The sequence below is a fragment of the Cyanistes caeruleus genome, chromosome 3 (assembly GCF_971803275.1).
Source record: "Cyanistes caeruleus chromosome 3, bCyaCae1.hap1.1, whole genome shotgun sequence".
Taxonomy (NCBI): domain Eukaryota; kingdom Metazoa; phylum Chordata; class Aves; order Passeriformes; family Paridae; genus Cyanistes; species Cyanistes caeruleus.
Window position 1 is genome coordinate 85,519,309 of NC_141703.1, and position 27,785 is coordinate 85,547,093.

At 40.7% G+C, this 27,785-nt stretch overlaps 1 protein-coding gene and 1 long non-coding RNA gene across 2 annotated transcripts in view; one reads left to right on the forward strand and one right to left on the reverse strand.

The window, feature by feature from the left end:
• The window catches only part of ACER3 (alkaline ceramidase 3), a 54,259-nt gene extending 38,582 nt beyond the window's left edge, over nt 1-15,677 (reverse strand). Inside the window, exon 1 of the mRNA XM_023922154.2 lies at nt 15,411-15,677. Within this exon, the coding sequence (XP_023777922.1) occupies nt 15,411-15,513 (103 nt within the window). The 5' untranslated portion in view covers nt 15,514-15,677. The remainder of the gene's footprint in view (nt 1-15,410) is intronic.
• LOC147654300 (uncharacterized) lies at nt 15,633-18,641 on the forward strand. Its single transcript, XR_015284899.1, has 3 exons — nt 15,633-15,816; nt 15,929-16,223; nt 16,505-18,641. It is a non-coding gene; the product is annotated as an uncharacterized LOC147654300 (long non-coding RNA).
• The last annotated feature ends 9,144 nt before the right edge of the window (nt 18,642-27,785 follow it).

Sequence of the window (27,785 nt, forward strand, 5' to 3'; positions counted from 1 at the left end):
ACCAGACCAAAATCAAATTTATGCAAAACATCTTTTCAACAAGCTTCTGTCTGTAGGAAGAAGAACTGTATGAGTGTTAAACCACATCTGCTTCCTGTTCTACAAATACAGCAGCAAAATCTGACAAGTGTTCTTCTAATGCACGTACATTCACAGTCATCTTCAGATCCTAAAAAATGTGTACTATCATTAACACAAAGACCTGTACACAAAGGCTGATCACAAATATGAAGAAAAATAACTTAAAAGGGAAACAGTTTCTACAGGCAAACACAGGTACAATGTACAGCTTACTGTTGCACAGGCATTGTACACACAGTCGGGAAGGACAAAAATCGGAAGTACCTTCCATAAAATTTCCATTTTTCCAAATATTCCACACTAGAAAGAAATTGTTACAATAAATTTGGATAAAGAGTCAAAAGAGACAAAAAAGTAAACTTGTAAATGAGTTATAAAATAACATGGTCACAAAGGAATAACAAACAGGATGCAAAAAGATAAGGAAAAACACTGGAAGTTAGAATTAAGATATTGTTTTCAGTGAGGAAGGAAAAGTGCTATCATAAAAAGAAGCTAAAATTATCATGCTCAGCTCCTGACAAAGTGATCAGTGTTATTTATCCTGTGTTAAGAGAGGTTTTCTCCTATGTTTGTACACAGAATGACAGCAAGATGTAACAAGCACAAGGATCTTTCCAAATTTTAAAATGTTCTTGCTTTCTCCGTCAAACAAATGAAGACTTTTCACTGTCTTATGGCTTTTACAAGACCCAAAACCAATAGAAATAAATGTTACCCTCAGAGAGGAAAGAAGAAAATACTTGCTGTTTAAAAAATTTACTATATATAAAGAGCTCATTTAATATCAGGACTAACAAACACAACATTCACCACAGTGAGATTTTTCAGCTGTCAGATTTTTCATTATAGTAAGATTTTTGAATCCAAATGTGAAACAGGAGAAACATATATATATTTTAGAAAATAGAAGCCACTTTCCTAAGTTGTAATAGAGTCAAAGTATCCCTTTAAGTAAAACACACGAGTAAACAAAAAAAGTTTTGAGGCTAAAAACATCCATTTCATTGGCTGCATATTATGGTGCTCTGCACAGTCAGTTCCTGGATCATGCAGCTTTCATTTTCCATCACTGCAGGAAGAAATTAAAAATACTTATAAAAAACAAAGCCTGTCAGATGGCATCATGTAGAACTTGATTCATCTTTCTATCTGCTTTCAGATATAAGGAGCTCTATTTCATGGCTTTTGTTTCTGGAATCATCTCATACAGTGCTGGTGCAAACTACAGCTCATTATTAGAGTTTACTGAGTTGCAAGAAATTGCAAAGCAGTGCAATTCAGGCACATTTGAGAGCACAACCAACTACCATTACATATGCTCTGTTGTTGAGAACAGCCAGCTACACAGAATCATCTGGTTTGGCCACTACCTTCAACCTCGCGCTTTTTTTGCTTATGGCTTATCACCAGGAGGGCAGAGCAGCAATTAGATTTTCACTTCCACCAGCCAGTTTTCATATATTCCACTTCAAAGTCTACAATAACTGCACTTCAGAGTGTTAGGAAATGAAAACTCCTGTTTCCATTTGATATTTCAAAAGGACCTCAAGGGGAGAAAACCAAGTCATCCCAAAAGGAATTTTGCCAGTATGTAATTACTGGAATCCCTACTTGCTAATGTGCATGAAGGATCAATAAAAACTTCCTGTCACTCAGTGAAATACAACACAGTGTTACTGCAGGCTGGAACACAGGACCAATGCTGACTTAAAAAATAAAATTATAAAAGAAAAATAAAAAAATGTGAGTATGGGGTGTTTATTTTTAAGTTAAAAGATCCATGTCTTACGTTGTGTAATTCTTCTTTCCAAATACTAAGCTAATCTTGGTTTTGTTTACTGGGACATTAATTGAAGTTATAACTTCTGCAATTCAGCTGCAACTTGTAGTGGCCACCACACTTCTAATAACAAAATAGGAAAAATACTGAAGGACACAAATACCAAAGGAATTACTGAACTGTAAAAGCTGTGTATAAAAGCTTCCTGAGGAACTATAAAAATGAGTACACATAAATAACAACTCAAATCAATAGATCTTTACTGAGACTTCTAGATCTTCCTAGGTATTTAAAATAATATCAGAAATCTGTAAAGTTCGCATAGATCATAGGAATTATAAAATTATGACAGATAAAACAGCACAGAAAAATATAATGAAGTACATTACAAAGGAATGCTGCATTAATCTAGCTTTGTATAGAAGTTTTCATACTATTATGAGAAATATTGTAAGGCACAAATGAGAGGGAGGAAATAGACACAACTAAGCATACTACATGCTACAAAGGAAAAGGAAGACCTACAAAGGAAAAGAACAGCTACCTAAATCTCAGCCAGGCAGAAGCCTGAAAGTAATGTGGAATCCAAAGGATTTACATTGGGGAAGGATTGAAAAGAAATATTATTTGCATTACTAAAGAAAAGCATTCGGATGAGCAATAAGGCTGAACCAAGGAAAAGGGAAGTTTCAGTAAAATACCTAGAAATCTAGGATTTGGCAGAAGCAACATCTCCCAAAAGAAACATGAGTCGTGGAAGAGTTTCAAACAGAATGGAAAACACACTGCAAGATACATAAAGAAAGCAATGCACTGAGGGTGAAGAAAGGTGGCAAATGAGGTGGGAACACAGGCTCCTTCCCAAGGCCAGCACCAACTCAGATGCATACCACTGGTGTGAGCACACCGCGTTCCAGTCGCACATGTCTCAGACCCAGCGGCAGCAGAGCTGCTTCCAGTAAGTCCAAGTGCTGGGACAAGGCCAAAAAAACTGAAGGCAACATTGCTGCTGCAGAGCTGGCCAGCTGGAATTTTTAAGTGTTTAAAGTCAGCATGCAGGACAGGGCTTCTAGACCTTCTAGGCTGCTTCTCCCTTGTCGGGCCTCCATTTCTCCAGGATATCCTTCTGAAGAAATAAAACCATTTCAGTGATATATTGGATTGAGGAGGGTTAAAGAGGCAATTTTAGAAAAAAAATAATTAATTATTAACAACACAATTTGATTTTTATTCCAGTGCACAGTTATAAGTGGTTCCAACATGCTGTGTAAAGTGATACATTCTGATTTATGGTTTTACACTTTATATTCCAGCTGCAGAATTCCTTCCCTTGGCATTCATCATACTAGTCCAGCTAATACTTTTAGATGGTTTCAGTCTGATTACACTATTTAATGTTACACTAGTGTTCTTCAAAACAATCAAAAGCTATTTAGAAGAGAAAGCTCTCGATGCTGCTGACTAACAAAACACACACAAGTAAGCTCAGTTCAAACCTGTAAAGTGTGGGTGTATTTTCTTATGCACAAGCCTCTTTGGTATGCACGTCCTACAAAAGCCCTTATTATAAACTGCTTCTGAATTGCCCTAGGTCACAATTAAGCTATCCTTTTCCTTACCCCCATCTCCACAAACTGCTTTGCTACTGTATAGTGAAGGCATTTCAAAAACTACAACCTAACAGAATACTATACTAACACTGATCTTGCTTCTTATGTAAATTATACTAAAAATAAATGAGAGAAATGAGAGAAAGCTAATACTTAACTAATTATACAAATTAAAGCTCCACTTGTTCCTTCATAAGAAACAAATACCCTTGACAGTACCCTTGCAATCCCAGAAATACTTATATTTATGCTTATAGTGCAAATTTAAATTTAAAACATTTATTGAGGGGCCAAAGAATTTTTTGGTCTTTCCCCTCAAATCTAAAACACACTGGTCACCTGTTTAGTCTTCTTTACTGCAGGATCTAAGCAACCCCAGTCTTCTGGCTCAATATCCCTGCAAGACGGGCTGGATAAAGCTGCCTGAGTCACAAAGAAACCTGCATACGACTGAATTCAGGACACCAAAGTGCTCCTCTAGCCACTTGACCATCCTTAGCTTCCACAATAAAAATTAATGAGTTCACCACACCACTTCTCATAAGTAAAGCTTCAAAGCAGAAAGTACAGCCACAGTAGGAGCTGGGTACTTTTCCAGAAACAATGTTTCTGTTACTAATTCTCATATTTAGCATAATGAACTTCTCCTCCTGGAATTCTTAAAGGCTATCACAAGTGAAGAAAAAGTGTCTAAAGCCCCAGAACTTACACTGATTTTTTTTTTTAATTTTTTTTTTTTTAGAGGGCTCTGTCTCAAAACCTTTCATGAGTGAAGACTGAGATCAGCATGAACTGCTCTTCCCCAGAAAGCATTAAAAGGGCAGATTAAAACCGTGGAGGACCAGCTGTGAAGTTTAATAGATAATTATGAAAGCAATTCCAATGAAAATATTCTGAGGTGATTGGCCAGAATAAAGATCGCTACAACACCTCAATTAAAAAGCCAAGTACTGTGTCTCTTTTGAAGCCTATTATCTTACTGTAATTGTATGTTTATCACACCAATACCTGTCACAAGTGCAGGGCATCATGGAACAGTAATAAATGGCTTTTGCATTTTAAATGTACCATTACATGAAAAATAACAGTATTTAGAAATGTAATAATAAAGATGTTAGAATTTATTTGTGGCCATTTTTTTGAGACTGCAGGAAGCAATTTAGAGAAATATGACAGTGCACACCTTCTTTACAGGACATTTTATTCTCAATGCAAGAAATTCACAATTAACCAGACTGCAAGGAATAAACTTGCATTACAGCCAGCTGCTATGCCATCCTGTCATATTTTAATATTGCTTTCCTAGGGTATGGGAAACCACATGGAAAAGAAAGCATAATTTCCCTAATAAACATGAATCTAAGATGATAGCGAGCACACCAATTACTTTGAAGTACACCTGGAAGGATTTTGAAAGCAAATTTAAAGTAAAAACAGTTGACATAGGCAGATCATTTGAAATACCAATCTAGAAAGCTCACTAAAAACAAGTGCTTACATCTGGAAAATGCAATCAAAGTCTAAAGAGATTAGGCTGAGATGATGTAAAGTTAGAATATTACATGCAATTAGCTTGCTGCTGAAGGGCAGATTTGCTTCTTTTATATCCTTTACTGGAAAACAAAATAAAACTTATTTTGAATGTTATTTTAAGGCAGGTTGATGATATTGGACTGGAAGGAAGTAACAGACATGGAGATTAATGTTCATCCCAGGCTAAAATTAAGCAGCGACCAATATATTGCACTGATCATCCGTTTCATTTTCAATATTCTTAACTCCTTCCAGCCATTCTTCTCCTATGCTGGTGTCAGCATCCTGGCTTCCTGTTCAGTGTCTGCACCAACTCCTCTCAGTCTAAGGGTCTGTCCAAATCCAAAAGCACAGCTTTTAGCAGCTGACAACTTTAAGCTACCAAGTACATCCAACCCAGCATCTGTCAGTCCTCACTATAATGAAAAAAACAACTTGATACCCATGGAAGCTGTGGGTATCAGCCCAGAGGCCCTGGTAGGACCAGGCACTACCCAGTGACACAGGAGAGCTGAGCCTTAGGGGAGGAGCTCAACATGCTCACTGAATGGTGAGCAGCAGAGAATAATGTCCGGGTATTTGTAGCTTTAGCTTGAGTAGCCCACCTTCAAAATCCAAATCCTCTCACTTTCTTTCCTTTCTTACTATCAATCTGGATTTCCCTTGGGTATCCAAAACAACTAAAGCCTCTCCTACTTTGCCTGACTTGGATGGCAGGAAATTAAAGGTGAAATACTACGTGGCAACTGTAGGAGAACACATGAGGATAATGAAACTGGTCAGTAATCACAGCCTGATTCAGACACACAGCAGACACTCAAATACTGATTGGTGCCATTCACCCTCTTATCATCAGTATTAATAAAAAATTCCTTCTACAAATATATATTTTTTTTTTCCCAGGGCTGTTTTAAATGAAAAACCTTAAGACTACCTGAAACATGTGATGACAAGCAACTGATCACAAAAATGACCCAGAGTCATCATCTTCATTCCTAAGTATCTAACTTTATCTCTTTTACATAGGTACTTCATTTCTCCAAAGTCTTCATAACCTTTTCCAGTTAATATAATAACCTCCAGCAAGAACTTTCAACAGCACCCAATTAATTCAATAATGCAAGACTCAAAGGTTGTCACTCCTAGTCTATAACTCCAATTGTATTCTTTGGTCACTGTCCAATTGTCATTTCAAGATAACGCTCTTGTTTGTGCTTGAAAAACGAGAAGAAAAAGACTGGCAGCCATCTATTAACCGTGGCAAAAGCTATTTATCTGGAGGGAGAATGAAGCTTTTCCACAGAGAAAGTAATATCAAACTCAGTATGTAAAGTATCTCACAGTCTAACCAACTAAAGGAAGACATATAAAATATATTGAAGGTTCAAGCTCTAAAGACTATCCTTTTGTTATAAATGTAAATGAATATAGTACCTGCACAATTATAGTTCGTAAGGTAGGTGGCAGGAATTTGGGCAGAAATCTGTCTTACTTAGTAAGACACAAAATAGTTGAAAACCATATACAAATTAACCATGTTCCCAACACAAGGGGTGGCCCAAAGGCTGGCAGAGGAGATCTTTCAGAGGAAATGCTTGAGACAATAATAGAAAAGAAAAAAAAACAAAACCCCAGAAGTCAAGTGGAAATCAGCATGGAAGAGCTTGGAAGGAAATGTGTTTAAGAAATGGAAATTGCTTTACAGTATTTCTCTGCAGGCCAGAATAGAGGGGGGAAAAAAGGACATGAAAAAATGAAATTCTGATAGACTCAAGTTTCAGAATTTCAGTACTGCACTGATGTTATGCATTGTGCAGAAGAATGTATTCTGAGGAGCCTTTTAGGATTATAAAACTTGGGTCTTGAAAGATTTAACAGCTACCAAAACTCTGAGTGAAAAGCAACTGTGGTATCACAGATCACAAAGGCATAGCAGTTTGTTTAAGTGAATGAAAACAACATCTGCTGTATGATTTCACTACCACAGTGCATTTCTCTGCTGCTTTACAAGGCATTGACACAATTCAATTGAACTGATTCTTAGAGAGACACAGTGTTCACCAGTAGCACAAACCATCAATGATCCTCTGGTTTTTACTCTGCTGCATCTAAAGAACCCTGAACTTCCACACTGCTGCTTCTAGTGGCAGCTTATGGAGATAGCATTAAGCTGGTATGAACAGAAGTGTGTTGCCAACCTTTCTTCTACATTTTTGCTACTAAATTGAAAAAAATAAAGCAAAAAGTTTTCTCTGGTTTTCCAGGCAGTTTACTCAAACACTGTGGTCAGCACACTGTGTATATTTTATTCTTTCTGCTTATACAGATCATTTTCACAACTGTGAAAAACACTTGGCAAAAAAAAAAAGGAAAAAAAAAAAGACAAAGACATCAGTTTCCATTCATGAACAAAATATTACCTGGTGCAACTCTGAATTTATACATTTGTGGGGGCTTTTTTTAAGTCTATAAGATTTAAAATCTAAAAAATAAATAACATCTGTATCCTGTGGAAGGAATGCAGGGATATCAGTAGAAATACACGCTGCAGCTGCATGCAATAATCCCCAGAGTAGCTTGGCTGCTGCAGTCTGGGGTCAGCACCAGACCTGGAAGTCTCTGGCAGGAGAGCAGCACTACAAACTCCCTCCAAGAACAATCAAATCTGTAATGAGACTCACACAAACATGCAAACGTTTGCTGTGCAAGAAAGGATAAGTACTTGTAGAAGAAACACTCATTTTACCTAGAAGAAATTTAAACTCCTCTCTTGTGACTACAAAATCAGTTCATCAGTCATTTTAGCTTCCTGTTGCAGAAGACGCATTTGACTTCAAGGCAAGCCAGATTTACAGACCCTCTTTCTCAAAGACATACAAGTAATTTTTCAGTTGTCCCTGGGTTTCCTCAATGAAGCTTAAAATACACATTTGAAGGGACCACAATAGAATGCTTTTCAGTCAGGAAGCAGGTCTTTGCCTGAACAAACAAATGGTGTTGACCAGGTAAAATGAAGAAAGAGATGTCATTTGTTTATCAGGTTAATACAGAAATATCTCTGTCCGAAGATTGAAAGTGTCCAGACTAATTTTAATGCCCAGTGCTCTAAGGTACTTCCTTGAGCTAATATTGCATCTGTTTCCCAGATGCTGGTTCTTGTTCAAATGCAAATCCTTATCCAACTGGAATCAGCAATTACTAAAAATCCAGCCTAGAGTAGTGGCATCATTATCTTACTGCAAATAATGAGCTCATTAAAACACTATAAATCGAGAGCTTCTAGGGTCATGTCATGACCATTGAGTTGATACCCTGAAACCCTACTAGCTGGAATACCTACAAAATTCATACAAAACATAGATATTCAGGTCACCCCTAACGCCATGTCTTTCCTAATCCTGCTTGTCTCCTTTCCTGCCTGAGGAAGTCTAAATCTTGCCTTCTCAAATATAAAAGTCAAGCCTCAAACTAACATCCTGAACCTTGCCCAGCTTAATCAGGCCACACTTTTGTCCCCTTCTCCAGTTTCTCCGATTAGAGAGGAGAATTGCAATATTACCTGGACTTGGCTAAGGGAAAACACCTCCCTGTTCCCAAAACCAGCCAGAGATCCTTTAAGAGACACACACTCTGCACGCACCATTTCAGGGTCACTCCAAGGACACTGCATTCAGAAAACATGTCCAAAGGAACAATGCAAAACCAAAATAAGAAACTGAAGCCCCAGGACACAGCTGGGAAATAGACATGCTGCTGGACACTAATCTCAATTTTGAAATAAAGTTTGGAATTTCCTTCAGGAAAGTGCTGCAACGTGCAGGGCAGGTTGAGTCACCAGTTGGTGGAGAGGCAAAGAACTAAAGAGAAATCTTGTTTGGCCGAGGAAGGGGCACAAAGGGTGCAATCTCTCCACTGAGATTGTCAGAGCAAACTTCTGCTTTCCAAACTCCAGACACACTGAAGTACGTACTCTGCCAGAGGATGATGGACCTGACTGTAAAGGAGATAATGATCCTGGAGATGCTGACTGCAGTGATCATTTAGAAATACCAGTTTCACAGTCACTGGTCACAGTGCACATGCAACATATTTCTTCAAGGAAATTAATTTTTAGAAACAAAAAAATATATATAATGGTTAGACACTCCATTTTTTTGAACTAGCACAAAAACACTGAAAATTTATAATTGCATTTTCAAGTACAAAGAAGGGTCTGTACCTGAAACCTTACATCTAAACAGTAGCCAGCAAAATCACTGAGCCTCTACCCTGAGCTTCTCTATATGGGCATATTCAGATCAATTAATGGTAAATGACTGACACTGAAGCGGTGTTGCTCTGGGTTTTTTTCTATTGCAGCCTTCTCTAGAATTCCTTTCTTCCTGACACATTCTTTTGCTCTTCACAGTACTTCCTCAAAGACAGAATAACGAAGCACCTTTAATTCATGCAGCAGCTCAGCTTCTCTGCTAATGGACAGAAGAATGAGTGTAATTAAAGAGGCAAGTGCAAAGAGCCCCCCAGCTAGAAGGCAATCTAAGGTATCAGCTTTGCCCTGATAACCACTTGCAAGTGGGCTCTCTTCTAGCATTATAATGTCATGTTTTGATACACATTTTGAATTAAAAGAACTCTTTGCATTTTATTAACCTTTCATGAGCCACTAACTTTTCCATGATCCTCTTGAGGTTGTCAAAGAAACAGCCTAGTGTGTGAGCACTCGCACGTATTGTGAGATAAAACAACAATACACTGCTGAGCTGTTGGGACTGGAGACAATTCCCAGACTTCCTTTGAACATCTTTGCATCGATAATTAAATCTTCCTTCTTTTTTTAAAAAAAAATAAAAATCTTTCCCACTTATCTGTGAAAGGCACCAGCAAATAAAGAAAATGCATTACATAAATAGCAGTTACACACACAAAAAACACAACAAACCCCAGACTGAAGACTTTTTGTCTTTCAATTATGACAGCCTTTAATCTTTGACTAAAAGCTCATTAGAAGTAACTTAAAAGTCAGCAGTGTTCCTCTATAATAATTTATTTTACATTAATCTTCTGATTTCTAGCTACAAATATATATTCTATATATTCTATTATATAAAAAAATATATAAAATTCATATCATGCAGTTCATAGACCTGCCTGCCTCAGTTTGCACATAAGAAAAATTAAATTGTACAAATGTCACTGCTCATTTGGAGTGGCAGATGTCCAACTGCCAGCTGTACAAGTACTGAATATGAAGCACTAATTATAGAGTAATCAAATGTTTTGTTAATCCATATTTAAGAATTTTATTGTCTCTTAATAACTACACACATATCAGTAGATAAACACATGTGGTCCATTAGCACAGCATCTGCCAGGTTTTAAGCATATCCATAACATAATGGATAAATAAGAACTGATGATTGGAGAAATCAACTTTCCCAGAGCCTTCGACTCCATCTTTCAATGAAGGTTGGTGGGGAAACTGAAAATTGAACTGTCATGAGATAAAAGGTATAGTTGGATCATGAATGGAAGATAAAAAGCAAGGAAGAATTAAAAATAATATATAAATCATTTCTGATGCAAAATCCATCAAAACAGTGTTACAAGACTACCTTTAGGCTTAAGCCAAGAATGTACTTTTACAGCCTAGGAAAATAAATAAATTAATGCAACAGTATTTGCCACTCATTCAAAATCAAATAGAAAGAAATAAAAAAAAAACATGACAGAACAGACCATCTGGCTTATGATTTTGCTTCTGCTATATTACTCTTTGGAGAAGGGAACCCCTCTTTCAACTTCTTTTTGTCTGCAGCACAAAAAACAAGCTAGAAGTGCTCATCCTAAAATGCACCACACAGCTGAGCACTGTTCTGCACACTCCACTTGACTTTACACTCACCATCAATTAGTTTAATGCTTCTTTACCTTTTTGCTTGCAGTGTCCCCTAAGTTTAGGGAGCTCCCTCAAGAAGCCAGATAAATTTCCAGAGGAAAGTTGTGATGTGGTTTTCTCCAATGTGGTCATTAAATTTACTCACTCAAATCCCTTTCAGTCTTCAAGTCTACAGGTCTGTGACTTTTTTTCTGTTAAGCTACTCTTTAGAACTCATCTGTGTCATGTCATCTTTAAATCGCTCCATCTCAGCCAGGCAGGCAGTTGGGCTGATCACACCCAATTAAACTTGATGTTTCCTTCATCTGCCACTTTATCACTGAAAGAACTGCAGAGGTCTTGGAGGCAGACAGTTGGCTTTATTTTAGTTTTCTTACTCTCACATAGAGAGTACCTAGCCCAACAGTCTCTGGCTGCTTTCCAAAGCCTCTGGCAAAAAAAGGCAAAATGCAACAGGACACCCACGAGGAACAAGTGACAATCCATACGTGGCAGTACAAATTCAACATTAATGATATCATTCTAAGTTTAAGTAAATTTTGCAAGTTTTTATGCTTTAAAGTAATGATCCCCACAGAAAATAGAGATCTGTGCATCTTTGGCAGCTGTCCTTTCAAGCAATGCCTAAAAAGAAACAATAGTATTTCTGTGTCACAGTTCACAATGTAGAGAATGCTTGGATGGCACTCTCTACCATCCAAGATGAGAGATAATGAGATATTTTACACTGAACAAGACAAGAAACAATAATCTTATCTCAATCTCTTGTCTGAGGCAAAAATCAGAAGGCTTTAAGGAAATGGAACAAAAATAGCCAGACACATGGGCAGATTCTCATTACATGGGTGGGATTTTTACCTAAACAAGAGTCCCATAAGGAAATCCCAGTTACAAGAAGTCACTTACCAGATCTCTAATGAAAACAAAAACTAATGGATTTAACTCTGGTAATGATATTAATAATAATAAAAAATATTTTCTTATACTAAGGTATCAGAACATGCTGAGACAAGACCAGAAGCCAAGAAAGAAACAATTTCACCAATTCCTTGAAAAGCCTGAAGCAATATTCTAGATGCCTACTTCTGTAAATGGCAGCATAAGGATATAATATCTCTAAAGCAGTCATGCTGTAGATGATGCGTATTACTCGTGGACAATGATAGCTCAAAGCAGCAAAACTGGAAACATGACTCAAGTTTGATCCAAACTGGAACACAACATTCTGTTGATAAAAACAACAAATTCGCCCCCAAGATTTTCCTGACTGAATGATAAGCGCTCATGTACCACACAGGGCTCCTTTGAATCTAAAGTATCTGTTTGAATTGGTATACTCTACATGCTTTCAACAAAGGGGATATGTGAAGATTAGTTATATTCACTTATCATATTCTAAAAGAGAAACTCTTCTTGCAGGAATGACTAAATGCAAGAAGGGTAAGGCTCCCGTCATACACATTCATGTCAAAACAGACCTCCAAAACTCAATGTTATGTGGGCTAAACTGGCCCAAAACACCAACCCTGCTAAAATTAGAGTAAGCTGTAACATTTGAATGGTAAGTGCTAAAAACCAGAATTTATATTTGCCCTTTTTCTATTTGCTTATGTGGGAGGATGGTGGGTTTATCTTTTACTATTTTTCTCAATCAAGTGTACAAAGTTTGGATAATTCAGCTTTCAAGCACCGGGACCTGGAAAGGTTTAGCTTAAAAGGAGGAAAAAAAAACCCAACATGTCTACTACTTGCTCTTCAGCACACAGGAGTCAATCAGTGAGAAATCCTAAAAAAGGAATTACTGCACCATACAATAGGTTTGATCAGTGAGGGATGTAAGACTCATTTTAAGGCTTAATAGAGTTAAGCTCACAAAACAATTCTTTTCAACTGGTTTTCCATTTCAATTGGTTTAATATTCTACAGACGGATGTAGAGCAGTTAGTCATCCACCTCCACAGGGGAGAAAAACTGACTAGATGCAGACTCAGAAAGGCAAGAAAAAATATTTTCATTATAAAAAAAGTGAACTTTTGAATACATGTCATTGTGTTTGGGATACATCAAGGGAATGCAAGTATGAAGAGCTACACCACCATCTTACTTCGCTTCCACATCTCTCACTACGTACAATTGATAAAATGTTGTAATTTACACTAGTTCTTTAAGGAGCGAATGGCAAGGAACTGCATGTGGGCTTTTAGAACACAATGTAGCAATTTTGTACTAAAAGTAGCATGTTAAAACCAAATGCTAAACAGCACAAAAATGAAATTTGCACAAGCAGCTTTCTGTTTGGTTCCTCAGCCTACAACCTACTGGCTTTTGACCTGCCAGTATTCTTCGATTTTTGGGCCTCCAAAGTTTCTTATAAATTATTAATAACAAACACTTAATGCAAAAAAATTTACATACAATCAGCTTTACCTGAGTGATACCAAGTCAGAAACTGCTTTTCACTCTTCTGCAAGGTAAAACTTCAAATAATATCCCCAGGACACTTACTGCCTCAGACCCTGAAAACATTGTTACAGAACCACTGCTGAAGAAAATCTAACCCATCTTGGCACCTGGACTGAAATTAGCTGCTGTTAAGCTATCCATACACCACAGCAGGCTTACTTACTGTTTTGCATTTTACACTTAGACCACTTAAATGCTTTATCTTACAGCACAGCCCCTATATACAGTTTTTTTTAGTGCAATTGACAGACCAACAAGCCGTGGTCCCAAACACCAAAATCATAAGGGGGGACCAGACCTTGTATAATTACTCCCTTTTTCTTCAGAACACAAGCCTTTCTGCCTCCCATTACTCTAATCCTCATCTTCCTTCTCCTGAATAATCCAAAAGTAGACAAAAAGTATCACTTAACAAGGCCAACAATGCAGGGATTATTTTAAAAATTTACATGCTAGTCAAATTTATTTTTACATTAGTGAAGCAACAGAACTTCCTCTTCCCTATGAGAATTATCTCACAAGGAAAGCACAAAAATACACACTCTGCAAAAGTCTCATTCTATTTAAACTTCTAACTCTGTCCCCTTAAAGAGTATTTAATTTTGTTTCCTTTTCAGCCAACCTGCCTCTTTTCAACCATAAATCTACACACCAACTTCCTTTTTCCTCTGAGCTCCTAAGCTGCTTATGCTGCCATTGTTCATTTCAGATCCTGTTCTCCTTCCTATTCCTACACTCTGATGCCTCTTTCACAATTATTCATTTTGGATCCTCACCCATGTCAGTGTTTGCAACCCGAAACACTTGCAGCTTGGCATGGATACCCAGAACCCTCCGTCTTCTGCATGCCAAACTCTTCCAAACCGCTGCTGAAGTATCTCAGCTATGTGAAAGGCCTCTACAGATTGCCCACTTCAATCACTTCAGGGTAGGTGAGCCTGGTCACTTTAGCACCCAGGGCCCTAACACTTCAAAGGCAGCTACTTACCTTATACGTGTGAAAGTTTTTTGTAGTACAAGGCGTCTGCCAGGCAGCAGCACATAATTATAACTACTACACCCTTTAAAGTCACTGCTCAGGATACAAAATATTTAGTTTTTCAACAAAACCTCAGCGACATATAGGGCTTGATCTTTTATCACTTGCAAGACACTCCTTTCTCAAGCACCTGATGAATGACACCGTAGTTGAAGCCCCTTCTTTCTTTCCCTAAAACATGTTAAATCCTGACTGTTTCTGCATAACAGAGTTTCGATGTCAAACCACTGCTCTGCTCTCTTGCAGGGCTCTGAGCTATCCTAAAAGATAGCCACGTGCAACAGAGCGACTCTTCAAGCCTCGCTGAACTCCCACCACCTGCAGCAGAGCCACCTGATTGATGACGGTCATCGTGAGGCACCAAAGACCACCTGAGGGAAGGTGTCTTTCCTGGGTGAAGACGTATCTTGCATAGGAAGAGACCTTTTCTCTCCCAGATCGGTTTCATTTGGTTTGACCGTCCAGGCTGGGCAGATGGTTCCACCTCAAGCGGAGCGGAGCAGCAGACCCGTGCGGCTTCACGGCGTGGCGCCCCAAGCACGACTCCAGTGAAAACCCCTCTCTTCACCCATGCCTGTGGTACCACACAACCCCCCCGGCTCCCGTGATAACCCCCAGGAGCCACCTCACGGGCCACCCCGTGCCAGCCACCCCCGCAGGCCCCCGGCACCCCCGCTCCAGCCCTGCCATCCCTATGGACACAGGCCGAAGGGACACGCTTGGGACGGGGGCCCAAACAACGCGCTGGGGAGAGAGGGGCTACACCTCCCCGTGCTCCCGACTCGGATTTTTGGGGGAACGAGGTAGAAGACACCCATTTCCACCCACAGGGTTGGCTGAGGGGCAGCGGCACAGTCCCCCCTCCGGAAAGAGGGGACAGGGAGAAGGAGGGATTCCCCCGCCGCGGGGAGAGAGCACGAAGGGCTGCGGAAAGGGAGAAGGAGGCGGCGGTGGGACGCGGCCCCCGGGGCCGGGGCAGGGACCGGGGCCGGAGAGGCCACTCACAGAACTCGGCGATGTAGTAGGAGACAGCGTAGTTCTCCTCGCACCACTCCAGGGTGGAGGTCGGCGGACCCCAGTAACCCTCCCGGTCGGCGGCCGGAGCCATCGCGGCGGCCGCTCCAGGCTAGAGCGGAGCCAGGGCACGGGGGCAGCGGAGGGAGAAGGGCGCCGGGCCCGGAGCGCAGCGGCAGCGGCGGGAGAGCGGGCGGGGCCGGCGCTGGGCCCGCCCGGCGGGGCGGAGCCGCCGTCGCCATGGGGACGGGCTGCGGCCTGTCGGACGGAGGTGGCGAAACGTCTTGTGGTGAAAAATCTTGTGGTGAAAATATGTGGATATGGGGAACGTCTGTGAGGCAACACCAGCGCGGGGTGTGCTTGGCTATCAGGGAACCCGCGCCGTGCTCCTATGAGGGTGAGGCGGGACGTGCAACATCACGGCGCTCTCCTCACCCGCTTTACAAGCCGGTCTGCGGGCAGTGAGGAGGTTTCTCCTTCCCTCAGCTTTCCACTCCGGTTTTCCCTAGAGACGTCGTGGAGGGTTTGTCAGGCGAGCGAGACAGCGTGCTGCCTTCATGTTATTGAAAAACAGCTTCACAGCATCGTAGAATGATTTGGGTTGGAAGGGATCTGAAGGAACATCCAGTTCCAACCCCCTCCCTTGGGCAGGGACACCTTCCACTAGACCAGGGTGCTCAAAGCCCCATCCAGCCTGGCCAAGAACACTTCCAGGGATGGGGCATCCACAGCTTCTCTGGGCAGCCTGTGCCAGTGCCTCACCACCTTCGCATTGAAGAATTTCTTCCTGAAGGCAATGAAGAGGCAAGTGTTCCTCATACTCGTGGGCTGGGAGAAGGAAGGAGGGTTTTTTTTTAGCACTGCCTGCTAAATGGGGGTTTTCCTTTCCTCTGATGCCTTATTTAGTTTCCTCAATGCTTACTATGCGTACTATACTTACACCCATAATACGCAAAGTGCTTCTCAAGCAGAGTTGGTATCCAGAGGCAAGTATGATCTAAAAATGGAAAGACTTGAGACACAAGGGAAAAGAATAAAGTGTACCAGTAAAGGCCTGATAATACTGTGTGTGTTTTGTGTTTCAGAAGGCAATCCAAAGACTTGAGGAGAAGCTTTGGGCAGACCTTGGGGGCTGCACACAGTGCTTACACCTTGCTGGCTGGCAGAATTTATTACACCTGCATGTAAACACACGGACTTCTTTTTCCACATCTTACTTCTTCTCAACTTTCCTTCTGTAAGCTAAGAAATGCCAATTTAAACACAGACCTTTCCTACTGTAAATACTGCTGTTTCAGAATGTATACATCTATCATGAAGACTGTCTTGCCTTCTGAAGTTCAGTTTGTGTATAATTACGTTCAGCATCAGGTAGAAATGTATCTAACATATATTGCTACTCTTTATCATGGTGTAAAGCACAAAAATAAAATTTATTTTAGTGATGGCAATGACAACTAAATTATCAAAACATCATCAAAATCCCGGTAGATTTTTATATGCAGACCTGTCTTCCTATATTTTTCAGACCTAGATTACTCCCACAGATTTAGACTTTCAGAACTGGGGTCTGGAAGAGTACCAGACTGATAAAGATACATAAAACTGGCTGTAAACAATCAGGAGGATTCTGGCCTGCTTGATGCACTTCAGCTTTTCAGACTTTTGCAGGTTTAGTTTATATAATAAGGAAGTTTGTAGGGCTCTGATTTTTGTTCTCATGATAAACCATTTTAAGATTAGAGGTTCTTGACAGAAAAATAATTAAAACATTTGATATTGCAGTTCAGAAACTAAGGAGAGAACTATGAACTATTTTAAATATTAACTGATAGTTAAAAAGTTAAAAAGAATAAATATTTACTCACCAGGAGCAAAATTGGAAAAAATGTGGAAAAATGTAGGCAAGTTGGCTTTAAATAAATAATTAAAAATAATGATGCTTTTTTCTTTTCTCATCATGTGCATGTTGGACATGAGAAGATTTGCCACTAAGCTAGAAAAAGAAGTCAGACATGAAACTAGCTTTAAAACTGGTAACAAAGTGTTTTTTGTGGTAGATACCAATAAGGTAAGTTGTCATCCATTCTGATTTCTGCAGAAATACAAGAAAAGTTCATGGCTAGGCCTTAATTTTCTTTAATTTTAATTTTCTTAATTTTCTTAAGTTTCTGGGGTATCCTCCATCACAATATGCATTTACTTCTAACCTGTTCTGTGGCTTGGTTCTCTGCTTTTGAACTCTGACAAACCCTTCAGTCACTGCACTCAAAAGGAAAGTATTGAAGAGGCAGCCACAAACTATTATAATAAATGTGTTTTTTTCCCCTGAAAATGTTTCGTAGAGGTAAATTTTACTCCACAAAACCAACTTTGACTGCTTCAGGTGTTACAAGAATGCGTATTAAAATCAGTACTTTTCCTCTGTAACCTTGAGCTATGCCTAGTTCTGTCCATTACTGCACTGGATATAATGTGATAGCCTGAAGTTCTTTGCATCTTTGCATCTAAATGTGGTCTATCTGACTAAAGGATCAAACCTGCCTTTGTCCAGGTGTTGGGTTTTCTTTGTCTGATCTGTACAACCTATGGAGGGAGCATCTTGCTTCTGAAACAGCAAAAACCAAACAGAGCTACTGAAATACTTACTTTCAATATTACTAAAAGTGTGCTTGTCATGCTGATGGAGTGGTTTCCTGTGGCCTCAGGTTGCCTGTGCCAAAGGATCCTATTTCCATACAATTTAATGTTGGCTTGAAACCTTATGGCTTAACTCATCAGTGGGTAATTGAATCATGTCGGTTTATACCACTAGAGGGATATGTCCTGTCACTTTAGTGTATGGATCCAGCAGAATTTTGCTGGGCTATGGGAAAGGACTGCTGTTCAAAAATGGCACGCGTTCAGCTCCTTGTGATCAAGTAAATTCAGGGAATGACACCCAAGGAACACTTTTATCTCTGCTCTGTGCAAACACTTTATCGTGGCTTGTACTGCTGGTTGTTTTATTTCTGCATAAAATGAGACCTAATAAGCAGATTGTTTAGAACTCGTTATGGAGACTTATGTTGGGGAAGATTATACTTATTCCCTCTCATCAGTGTATGTGTGCAAAGGGAAAGATAAAATTGATATAAAATCTTGAAGATGTTTTCACTGCTTGGTTGTCATAATGTGAAAATAAGGATATCAGTCACAAAAATAAAACTGAATTTTGTCCTACATATTGCCTGTTCAAATTTTACAGGTAACTATCCCTGTATGGTTTGGGTAGGAAGGGATCTTAAGGATCCTCTAGTTCCAACCCCCCACCATCACCACGGCACCCTCACCAAGTTGCTCAAAGTCTAGAACAGTTCCAGGAATGGACATCCACAGTTTAATCAGCTCCAGTGCCTCACCACCCAAACATGAAAGAATTTCTTCCTAGTATCTAATCTGAGTCTGCCTTCTTCCAGTTCAAAACCATTTTGCTTTGTCCTAAGACTCCTTGCCCTTGTCAAAAGTCCCTCTCCGGCTCTCTTGGAGCCCCTTTAGGTACTGGAAGGAGCAATAGTCTTCCTGGAGCCTTCTTCAGCCTGAACAATCCCAACTCTCTCCAGCCCTCTAAGCACCTTATGAACTTGTCCCTCTTCTAAGGCCCTTTTGTATTGGGGAACAGCATTTGCACCATCTTAGGTATGGAATCCTAAGTCGTGACTCTCAGCTCTAAAGTCTTACTTGACACGATAAGGGTGGTTTCTAAATACTGCAGCTCCAAATGTCATTATTGGCAGCTTTCTGAATTGCCTAGTCTATACTGGTTAGAGGAAAAGGGCATCAACACCTCTAGATTCTGCAAGCCCAATCATGTGCAACATGTAATTCATCCCATTGATTTATATGCAAATAGCATAAGTAAGATGCTAAAAGTAGGATTATAAGAGGTTGAATCAGACTCTTTGTAATGTGCCCTGAAGTTTGAGGGCTCTTTATGGGCACTGGTGCCGAGATGATGGTAATTACACCTGGAGTAATATAATGGAAAATTATTGGCACCTGAATGAGTGAAAATGAGAAGTTGTTTCCTGACATGAGGAAGGATCTGATCCAAGAGACTTTAATGGACTTTAACAGATCTGATTGCCTGCTTGTTGCTAGGTAAAACAGAAATGCCTGTGCTGGAGGTAAATGAAGTCAGGCATTTGTAAATTATCATCAAGGGAACTCATGTCCTAGAGCCATATAAATATTCATAATTTCCCCAGTGTGATATGGCTGTTCTTAGTCATATTCTCAAGGCTATTGTTGCATTTTGGCAACTGATTGCAGTGGTGAATGACAGCATCACGGATTGCAGCTCTGTGGGTGCTGTGAGGACTCAGCACTGAGGGGCTCAGATAAGAATACAACTACCTGAATAGTGTTGTAAAGGATTGATGGAAACAGGGGCTCCTGAGTGCAGATATTTAGGGAAGGAGGTGTGACTTGCCAGGGACAGAACATACCCTCATGCAGAGGATGGTTCAGTCCTACAACCAATACTCAAAGCAGATATTAGGGAGGTATTTTCTCTTCTCCACCCTTTTTCAGCACAGCCTGTCTGCTCAAGTCTAGCAAGATGTATCCCAAACCCTTTAAAATCAAAAGCTGATCCAAAGCAGGTCCTATTTTACCAAAATGAGGATGTTTGCTTTCTTGTAGCAGTGGATTAATCTGAAGCTTTTCTGCACCTGGTGGTTACTGCTCTGCAAGCACACAGCCTGCGTAGGTGTCTGCAAGCACCTGCAGCTTTCAACCCATTGTACTAGTATGAAGTAAAATTCATGTCACTTTGCACTAATTTTCAGCGTTGAAATTGGTAAGGGAAGAGATAAACCTGCTGTTCATCCATTCCCAAGGGAGAAGCACTCGACACAGGGAGAATTGTGGAAGGAGAGCTCTTCTCCACTTATCAGAGCTTAATTCACCCTTATTTGTGAATCAGAGCCCTTACCAGCTGCAAAATGTCTATGGTAAAGGTACACTGGTATAAGCTGAAACATCAAATGGAAATCTCAAGGGAAGGAGACTTTTCAAAAGCACAAATGGCATGTGCCTCAATTTCATTGATTCTCAAAAGAGTCTGGGAATTGGTTTGCCTTTGTGCTTTAGAATTCTTCTAGTGCTTTAAAACAGCAAAAGCGAATGCCATAGCAGTTCATTGTTTACACTTGTAAACAGCTTTCTCTTGAGGGAAAAACATAGCAAGCTGTCTTTTCCTGCCTGCTAGTTTACATACACAGATCTCAAATGAACAGACTCACACAAAGTTTTAACAATATTTAAGTGTGTTAATTTCGGTTTGAATCCTGCTTTACAGGCTTAGTTCACTTTCTCAAATGCTGGCATCTTGTGTCATTGGAGATTCTTGCAGAGCAACAGCTGAAGACCAGGCAGGATGCCCTGAGATCACTGGAACTTCTCTATATCGAGTGTCCTATCCCACATGGTGCTCAGGTGCTTTGTCTCCAAGGGCACTAAATGCCAATGATTTATGAATGGAATTAAGCTTTGATGTCTGGCAATTTTGGCTAGATGACATTAGGTAAGGTCATGAATTCCAGGTCCTTACTCTCTTCTGAAAAATAACTCTGCTTTGGTTTGAAGTCAATGAAGCTCCTGTTAGGTTTTCTGTGCTCACAGCATCCATGGAAGGTGCATACCTAATTGGCTCTTGGATTTGATTTGACCTCAGCTGTCTGGAATTGAGTCATTTAAGGAAAGTAATCTCACTTTGAATCATAGAATTATGGAATCATTAAGATTGGAAAAAACCTCTAAGATTGCTGAGTCCAACTGTTAATCTACCACCACCATGCTCACCACTAAACCATATCCCCCAGTGCCACATCCACAGGTTTTTTTGAACACTTCCAGAGATGGTTATTACACCACTTCCCTGGACAGCCTGTTGCTTTTGTATATTATACCATTCATTGGAGTGGCCTGTCCTTAGGACAAATTATAAATTCCCTGTTTGAAATCTGGGAGGAGAGATATCCTGGAGGAAGGGAACCATGAAACATGGCTCTCTACAGTGCTTGAACAGGCAGCACTGAGTCCATTTGGGATACAAAATGACAGTAGCACTTTTTGGATGGTGAAAACAGGAGCAGCGCTCCTCTCTTTTTGTTCCTATCCTAGCTCCCTTCACATGAATGGAGGCAAGAAGGAGTGTGGAGGAGAACACATCACTAATTCTGTCTGGCAGCTTGCAGCTCCTTTTGGGGAAGAGAAGGGAGGGCACGGGCAGCTTGCAGTTAAGAATCTGTACATAGATAGTATCATATTGCTATGGTGCAGAGGTAAGAGAGTTGTTTTCCAACAAACATGTTTTCAGCCTTGCAGGAAAGATTTTGGGATGTTCATGATTTATGTGACTTGACAGTGTTCAAAGCCATTGGGTGGATTAGGCAGGAATTTCCTGGTGATAGCGGCTACCTTGTGCAGGCCGGCAGCCATCAGTAACAAGCTTTGGGGTGTCAACTTCAGTTTGCTAACCTGTCCTGCCAAGGCTCTTCAAGCTGAGGCCTTCTCCCATCTACATTCATCCTGCTAAAGTTTCTGGTACCATTGATTTCAAGTGTGAACTCCTGGTGTGTATCTGTCCTTCCCAGTCATACCAATTTGACTGTATGATCACAGAATCATAGAATGGTTGGAAGGACCTTAAAGATCATCTTTTTCCAGCACCCCTGCCTTAGGAGACAGGGTCACCTTCCACTAGATCAGGTTTCTCAAAGCCCCTCTATACTGGCCTTGAACACTTCCAGGGATAGGACATCCACAGCTTCTCTGGGGAACCTGTTCCAGTGCCTCACCACCCACATATTAAAGAATTTCTTTTTACTATCCATTTAAGCTTACTCTTTTCCAGTTTTAAACCATCTCCCCTTATCCTATCACTGCATGCCCCTGTAAAAAGCCCAGCTTTCTTGTGATCAATTGGAGATTGGTCAAGGACAGTTCAGTAACCACCTACTGCAGGACTGGAAGTCCCAATGATATAAGGGTTACTTAAAGCAAATTTTGAAGGAAAAATGTTGTCAGGAAGTAAGAAAATGGCTGGAAGACAGGCTAATCTGGTCTGTGAGGGAGAAGGGCTGGAATTTTTTAATCCTAAACCAGCAGTAGGAATGGATTTGAAATAATTAGATGTTGCCAGTATCTCCCCTTTTCTTAAAACTTTCAGTATAAGTAAGAAAGCACCCATAAACCATTCATCACCTGTATTTTGTGTAATGAATCAGTTAGTGTCTGAACATAGAAGGTGATTTATCATACTCCATAAACCCTGTCCATCCAATTGTGTGCTGCTTGTCACTTGGTCTCATGGACAGCAAAAGCAATTTCCTCATATTGCTACTTGAAAAAAATCTCAGGTACAAAAGGAGAAAACCACTAGGAACAAGCAGAGTCTCAGTGGTAATCAGATGCACATATATTAAAATGTCAAATGTTAAAAAAAAAAATTAAAAATTTGCAATATCTTCAGTTGTACTGCACCAACAGTGGGGAAGGCAGCTGCTATTCTTTTCCTTGATCTCTAGGAAAATGGCACATTTACCCCAAGCATATGCAAATTTTTCTATTTAGCCTGGAAATGAAGTGCATTCTGCTCATGTAGTGTTATATTTCTTTCATTTACTGCAGGAAGGAGGAGGAGGAAAGGAAAAATCAAGTCATTATTTATTTGACAAAATCCTTTGTTACTTTTCTGGATATCAGTTAATTACCAGTGAGCTAATCAACTTACACCTCCACCAAACTCTTTTCTTTAACAAGTCATTGAAAAAAGAGGCTGCTCAGACAATTCAAATTTACTTTATTAGCATAGCTTGGATTTTCCAGACCTATGAACTAAAAGGGGATAAAATGAAACGCAAAGAAATACAATAACACATTTCCACTTCTCACTTTCTTCCGGGGTGACTTGTGTCCTTCCATTTCCACAGTAAATTGTTGATGAGCTGCTTCAGTAGGACAGCTCATTACTAGACAGGGAAAAAAGAAATTTTATGGAGCTGTTCTACCAAGGACCCTGCATTATTGTGGCATCAGCTCCCAAGAAGTGGAGCTGATGTCACAGAAGTGAATCATAGAATCACAGAATGATTTAGGGAGGAAAAGACCTGTTAAGATCACCAAACCCAACCACTAACTCAGTACTGCCTAGCCCACCAATAAACTGTGTCCCTAAGTGCCACATCCATATGTCTTTTAAATCCTTCTGGGGATGGTGACTCCATCACTTCCCTGTGATTGCCAAGCCTGTTCCAAAGCTTGACAATCATTTCAAAATCATTTCAAAAATAAATTTTTCCTGATATCCAGTCTAATCTGAGGAAGAAGACTAGCCTGACTGAACAGGAAGCTTTCACTGGAACTCTGGGAAAAAAAGAGAGTTTATGACCTTTGGAAGAAGGGGCAGGCTACTCAGGCAGAGTACAAGAATGCCATTAGGTCATGTAGAAAGAAAATTAGAAAAGCGAAAGCTCAGCTGGAATTCAATCTGGCCACTGCTGTGAAAGATAATAAAAAGTGCTTTTATAAACACATTGACAACAAAAGGAGGGCCAATGAAAATGTCCATTCTTTATTGGAGGCAGGGAAGGACATTGTCACCAAGAACGAGGATAAGGCTGAGATACTGAGTACCTTCTTCACCTCTGTCTTTAACAGTAAGGCAAATTATCTTTAGCACAGCTGGCCCCCTGACCTGGTAGATAGGGACAGGGAGCAGAAGAGACCCCAAATGACTCAAGGAAAAGGTCTGGGGAGAGTCCTCTTTAATACCTTTATTGATGTTCTGGATGAGGGGATCAAGGACAACCTCAGTTAAGTTCACAGATGACAACAAGTTGGGTGGGAGTGTGGATCTGCTGGAGGGCAGAAGGGCTCTGCAGAGGGATCTGGACAGGCTGGATCCACAGATCCAGGCCAAGTGCTAAGTCCAGCCCCTGGATTACAAAAACCCCCAGCAATGCTGGGGGCAGAGTGGCTGAAAAACTGCCCAGTGAGAAAGGACTTGCAGGTGCTGTTTGACAACCAGCTGACCAAGCATGACCCACCATGTGCCCGCATGGCCAAGAAGACCAATGGCATCTTGGACTGTATCAGAAATAGTGTGGCCAGCAGGAGCAGGGCAGAGATTGTCCCCTTTTACTTGTGTAAAAGTACCTCAGATCCCGCATTCAATCCTGAACCCCTCAGGACAAGACATTGAGGTGCTGGAATGTGTCCAGAGAAGGGCAATAAACCTTTGATCTAGAGAGTGAGTCATGTGAGGAGTGGCTGAGGGAGCTGGGAGTGTCCAGTCTGGAGAACAGGAGATTCAGGGAAGACCTTATGCTCTCTACAACTACCTGAAAGAGGTTGTAGCCAGGTGGGAGTCAGTCCTTTCTCCCAGGCAGCTATGACAGGACAAGAGGGCATAGCCTTAAGCTGTGCTAGGGGAGGTTAATTTTGGACATCAGGAAGAATTTATTCACTGAAAGGGCTGTAAAGCATTGGAATGGGCTGCCCAGGGTACATGACTGAGTTTCTTTAGTGTTCAAGAGACCACAGGATATGGCACATAGATCTATGGTTTAGTGGATATGGTGATGTTTGGTCAAAGGTTGGACTCAATGATCTTTGAGGTCTTTTCCAATGTAAACAATTTTTTGATTCTATGACACAGCAAAATTCATAGGTGTATCACATCAAAACTTCAGGAGAGAGTGAGTCCATCATGGGACACTTTTCTGAAAAGTTTCATCCAGAAGTGTGACATAATTTAATTGCTATAGGAATTACCTGATTATAATATATGAAGTTACATCATGGGCATGAATCATATACTGAATTCTGCCTGTGTTAAAGCATTATGACCACAATGGTAAGTCAATATGATGTAATACTGAATTCCTGTCTCAGGCAACTTCTCCTTGCACTGACTGCTGAGCATGGCAGCTCTGGACAGTCTGAATCACCCAGTGGTTGAGTTAAAATACCACAGTAGGTGTGACCTAAAAGTTAGGCAATGTTTATATATGGTTTAAACTTGACCCAATGTGCTTAATACAAACCATAGCACACCCTCCATGAACACTGTGTGATTTCTGTGATCTATATAAATATAGCTTTGTAGCTTCCTGGTAGAACCATGAGTGTGACTGTCTCAGGGAAATGGATACAGTGACTTTGCAGGCTAGACTTCAAAAGCCAAGTCTAGTCTCATCACCTGTAAAATAAGAAAAGCACCCACAGAGTAAGCCCTGCTGGTTCTAAGACTGGCCTTTCTCTGGGACTATTGCTGAACAAGGGTGGGAACTGAATTATCTGCATCAGTTTTGCTACCCAAACAGGTGCCTTGTTCACAAAGAGGTGCAACTGTCATAAGTTAGAGTAGTGCTGATGCTTGAATGAAAGAAGAATAAAATTCAGCGAGATTCCAGCAAAGATTTTCTGGTCTCTCATGTCAGTCTTCCCAAAGAAAGCTGCAGTGCACTCAGAGGTCACTGTTGTGCATCAGCCCATTTGATCAAAGGCTAAACAGTGCTTCTGGATGAATTGAATTGTTTTTTCTTAATGCTGTCAAATCAAAGATGCTCTCTGCTACCCAGAGCTCCTTATGTACCAGAGCGAACCAGAAACAGCTGAACACCTTTCTCCTTTACTCCTTACTCCTGTATTTAAAAGGAGCACTTCTACCCACTGCTTCCATTGTCAGGGACTGCACTATTCACATGATTGTCTCCAGTTTTGAAGCCATTGCTCTCTGAAGGCTTTGGAGGCCAGACTGCTAATCCCTTGACAAGCAAGTGTATTTCTTGACAGCGTGATTGGTGCTGGCCCATGGCCCTTAATGGCTTGGCCCTCTGACAGCTGGCAGTGATTTTCTGACGGCTGGAGCCCCATCACATGTCCCCTGACAGCAGCAGAATAATATTCTCATGCCTGCAATAATGGCAAATGTGTTTGGAAAGCTCATGAATAAAATTCCCTTCTCTGTCTCTTTTTATAACTCTGATTTGCTTTTCTCTTGCCCTGTTTCTCCTTGTATTTTTTTTTTAACCCTCACTCTACACTTGTTTCTCCCACTCTGTTATTAGTCCTCATGTTATTGGACTGGCCAGGACAGACACTTCTAATTTCTTCCCTTCCCAATGCTCAATGCTCATTCTTTTGGTTGTTGAGCAATATTCCCCAGATATTGTTGGCAGGAGGCTGAGTCCTGTGTGAAACTGCCATGCAGAGCCCCCTTGGTTTACTCCTACCAGCTTCTAACAATGCCGGTTCCGTCTTCCATCACCCTTGCTTGTCAGCTTTGCTATTTATTTTAAAAACATGCCTTTGACTCTGGTGTGTTTTCTCAGGAAAGTTTGGGCTTGGTTCCACAAGCCTGACATACCTCCTAATTCAAAAGTGCAGAGAGGAACCTTGGGTACAGGGAGGCAGGGTAAGGCAAAACCGTGGTGTAAAACCTGGTTTTAATTTTTGCCTCAGCTCATGGACAGTTGGGTTTGCCCTCAACTGAGCAGGAGGAGGTTGGGACTTAGAGCTCATCTACATGACCAAGCAGGACTCAAGGAAGCAGAGTCTGGGGATTTTCTTAGAGGGACTGACTTATCCCAGAGAGACTGGTCATGAGATTGAGAGAGAGAGGAAGGAGATTTCTGCCAGCAGGCAGGAAACCTCCTGTTTCAGCAATCTGGGATACAAGATTTATTCTCTAGAGGTTCTGAGAAGATAAAAAAATAGATTATCTTGCAGTTTGCAATGGCCCCTTCAAAAAGATAATGTGTTCCTAAATCATAGAATGCAGAATGGTTTGGGTTGGAATTGACCTTAAAGATCATCTTATTCCAACCCCCCAGCCACGGCAGGAACACCTTCCATTAGACTAGGTTTCTCATAGCCCCAAATGAACAGACCTTTTTCAAAAGTGGGACAGCACTGCAACAACCGAAGAGGTACAATTGTGCATCACACCCCAGCATGGCCCCCCTCTATTTCATACCTGTCCTATGATTGCATTAATTTTTAGCAATGCTCAACAGGTCTGGCTTCAAGCCTGAATCAGTTTCTAAGCTATGCTTGCTGCCTGAGAAGAGGTCTCAAGTCATAGAATCATAGAAACATTTAGCTTGTGAAAGACCTTTAAGGTCATCAATTCCAACTGCTAATCCAGCCCTGCTAATTCCATCTGCTCACCTGTATCTTTGTGCTTCTTTGTAGGGGCACTAGTTCCTGCATAAAGTTCTTAAAAATGTAGTTAGGACTAGCTTCTGTTCTGTGCCATGTGGCTGTCTAAAATTAAGAACAATGCCCTGCAATTTCCTCCTTTTGCTGCATGCACTG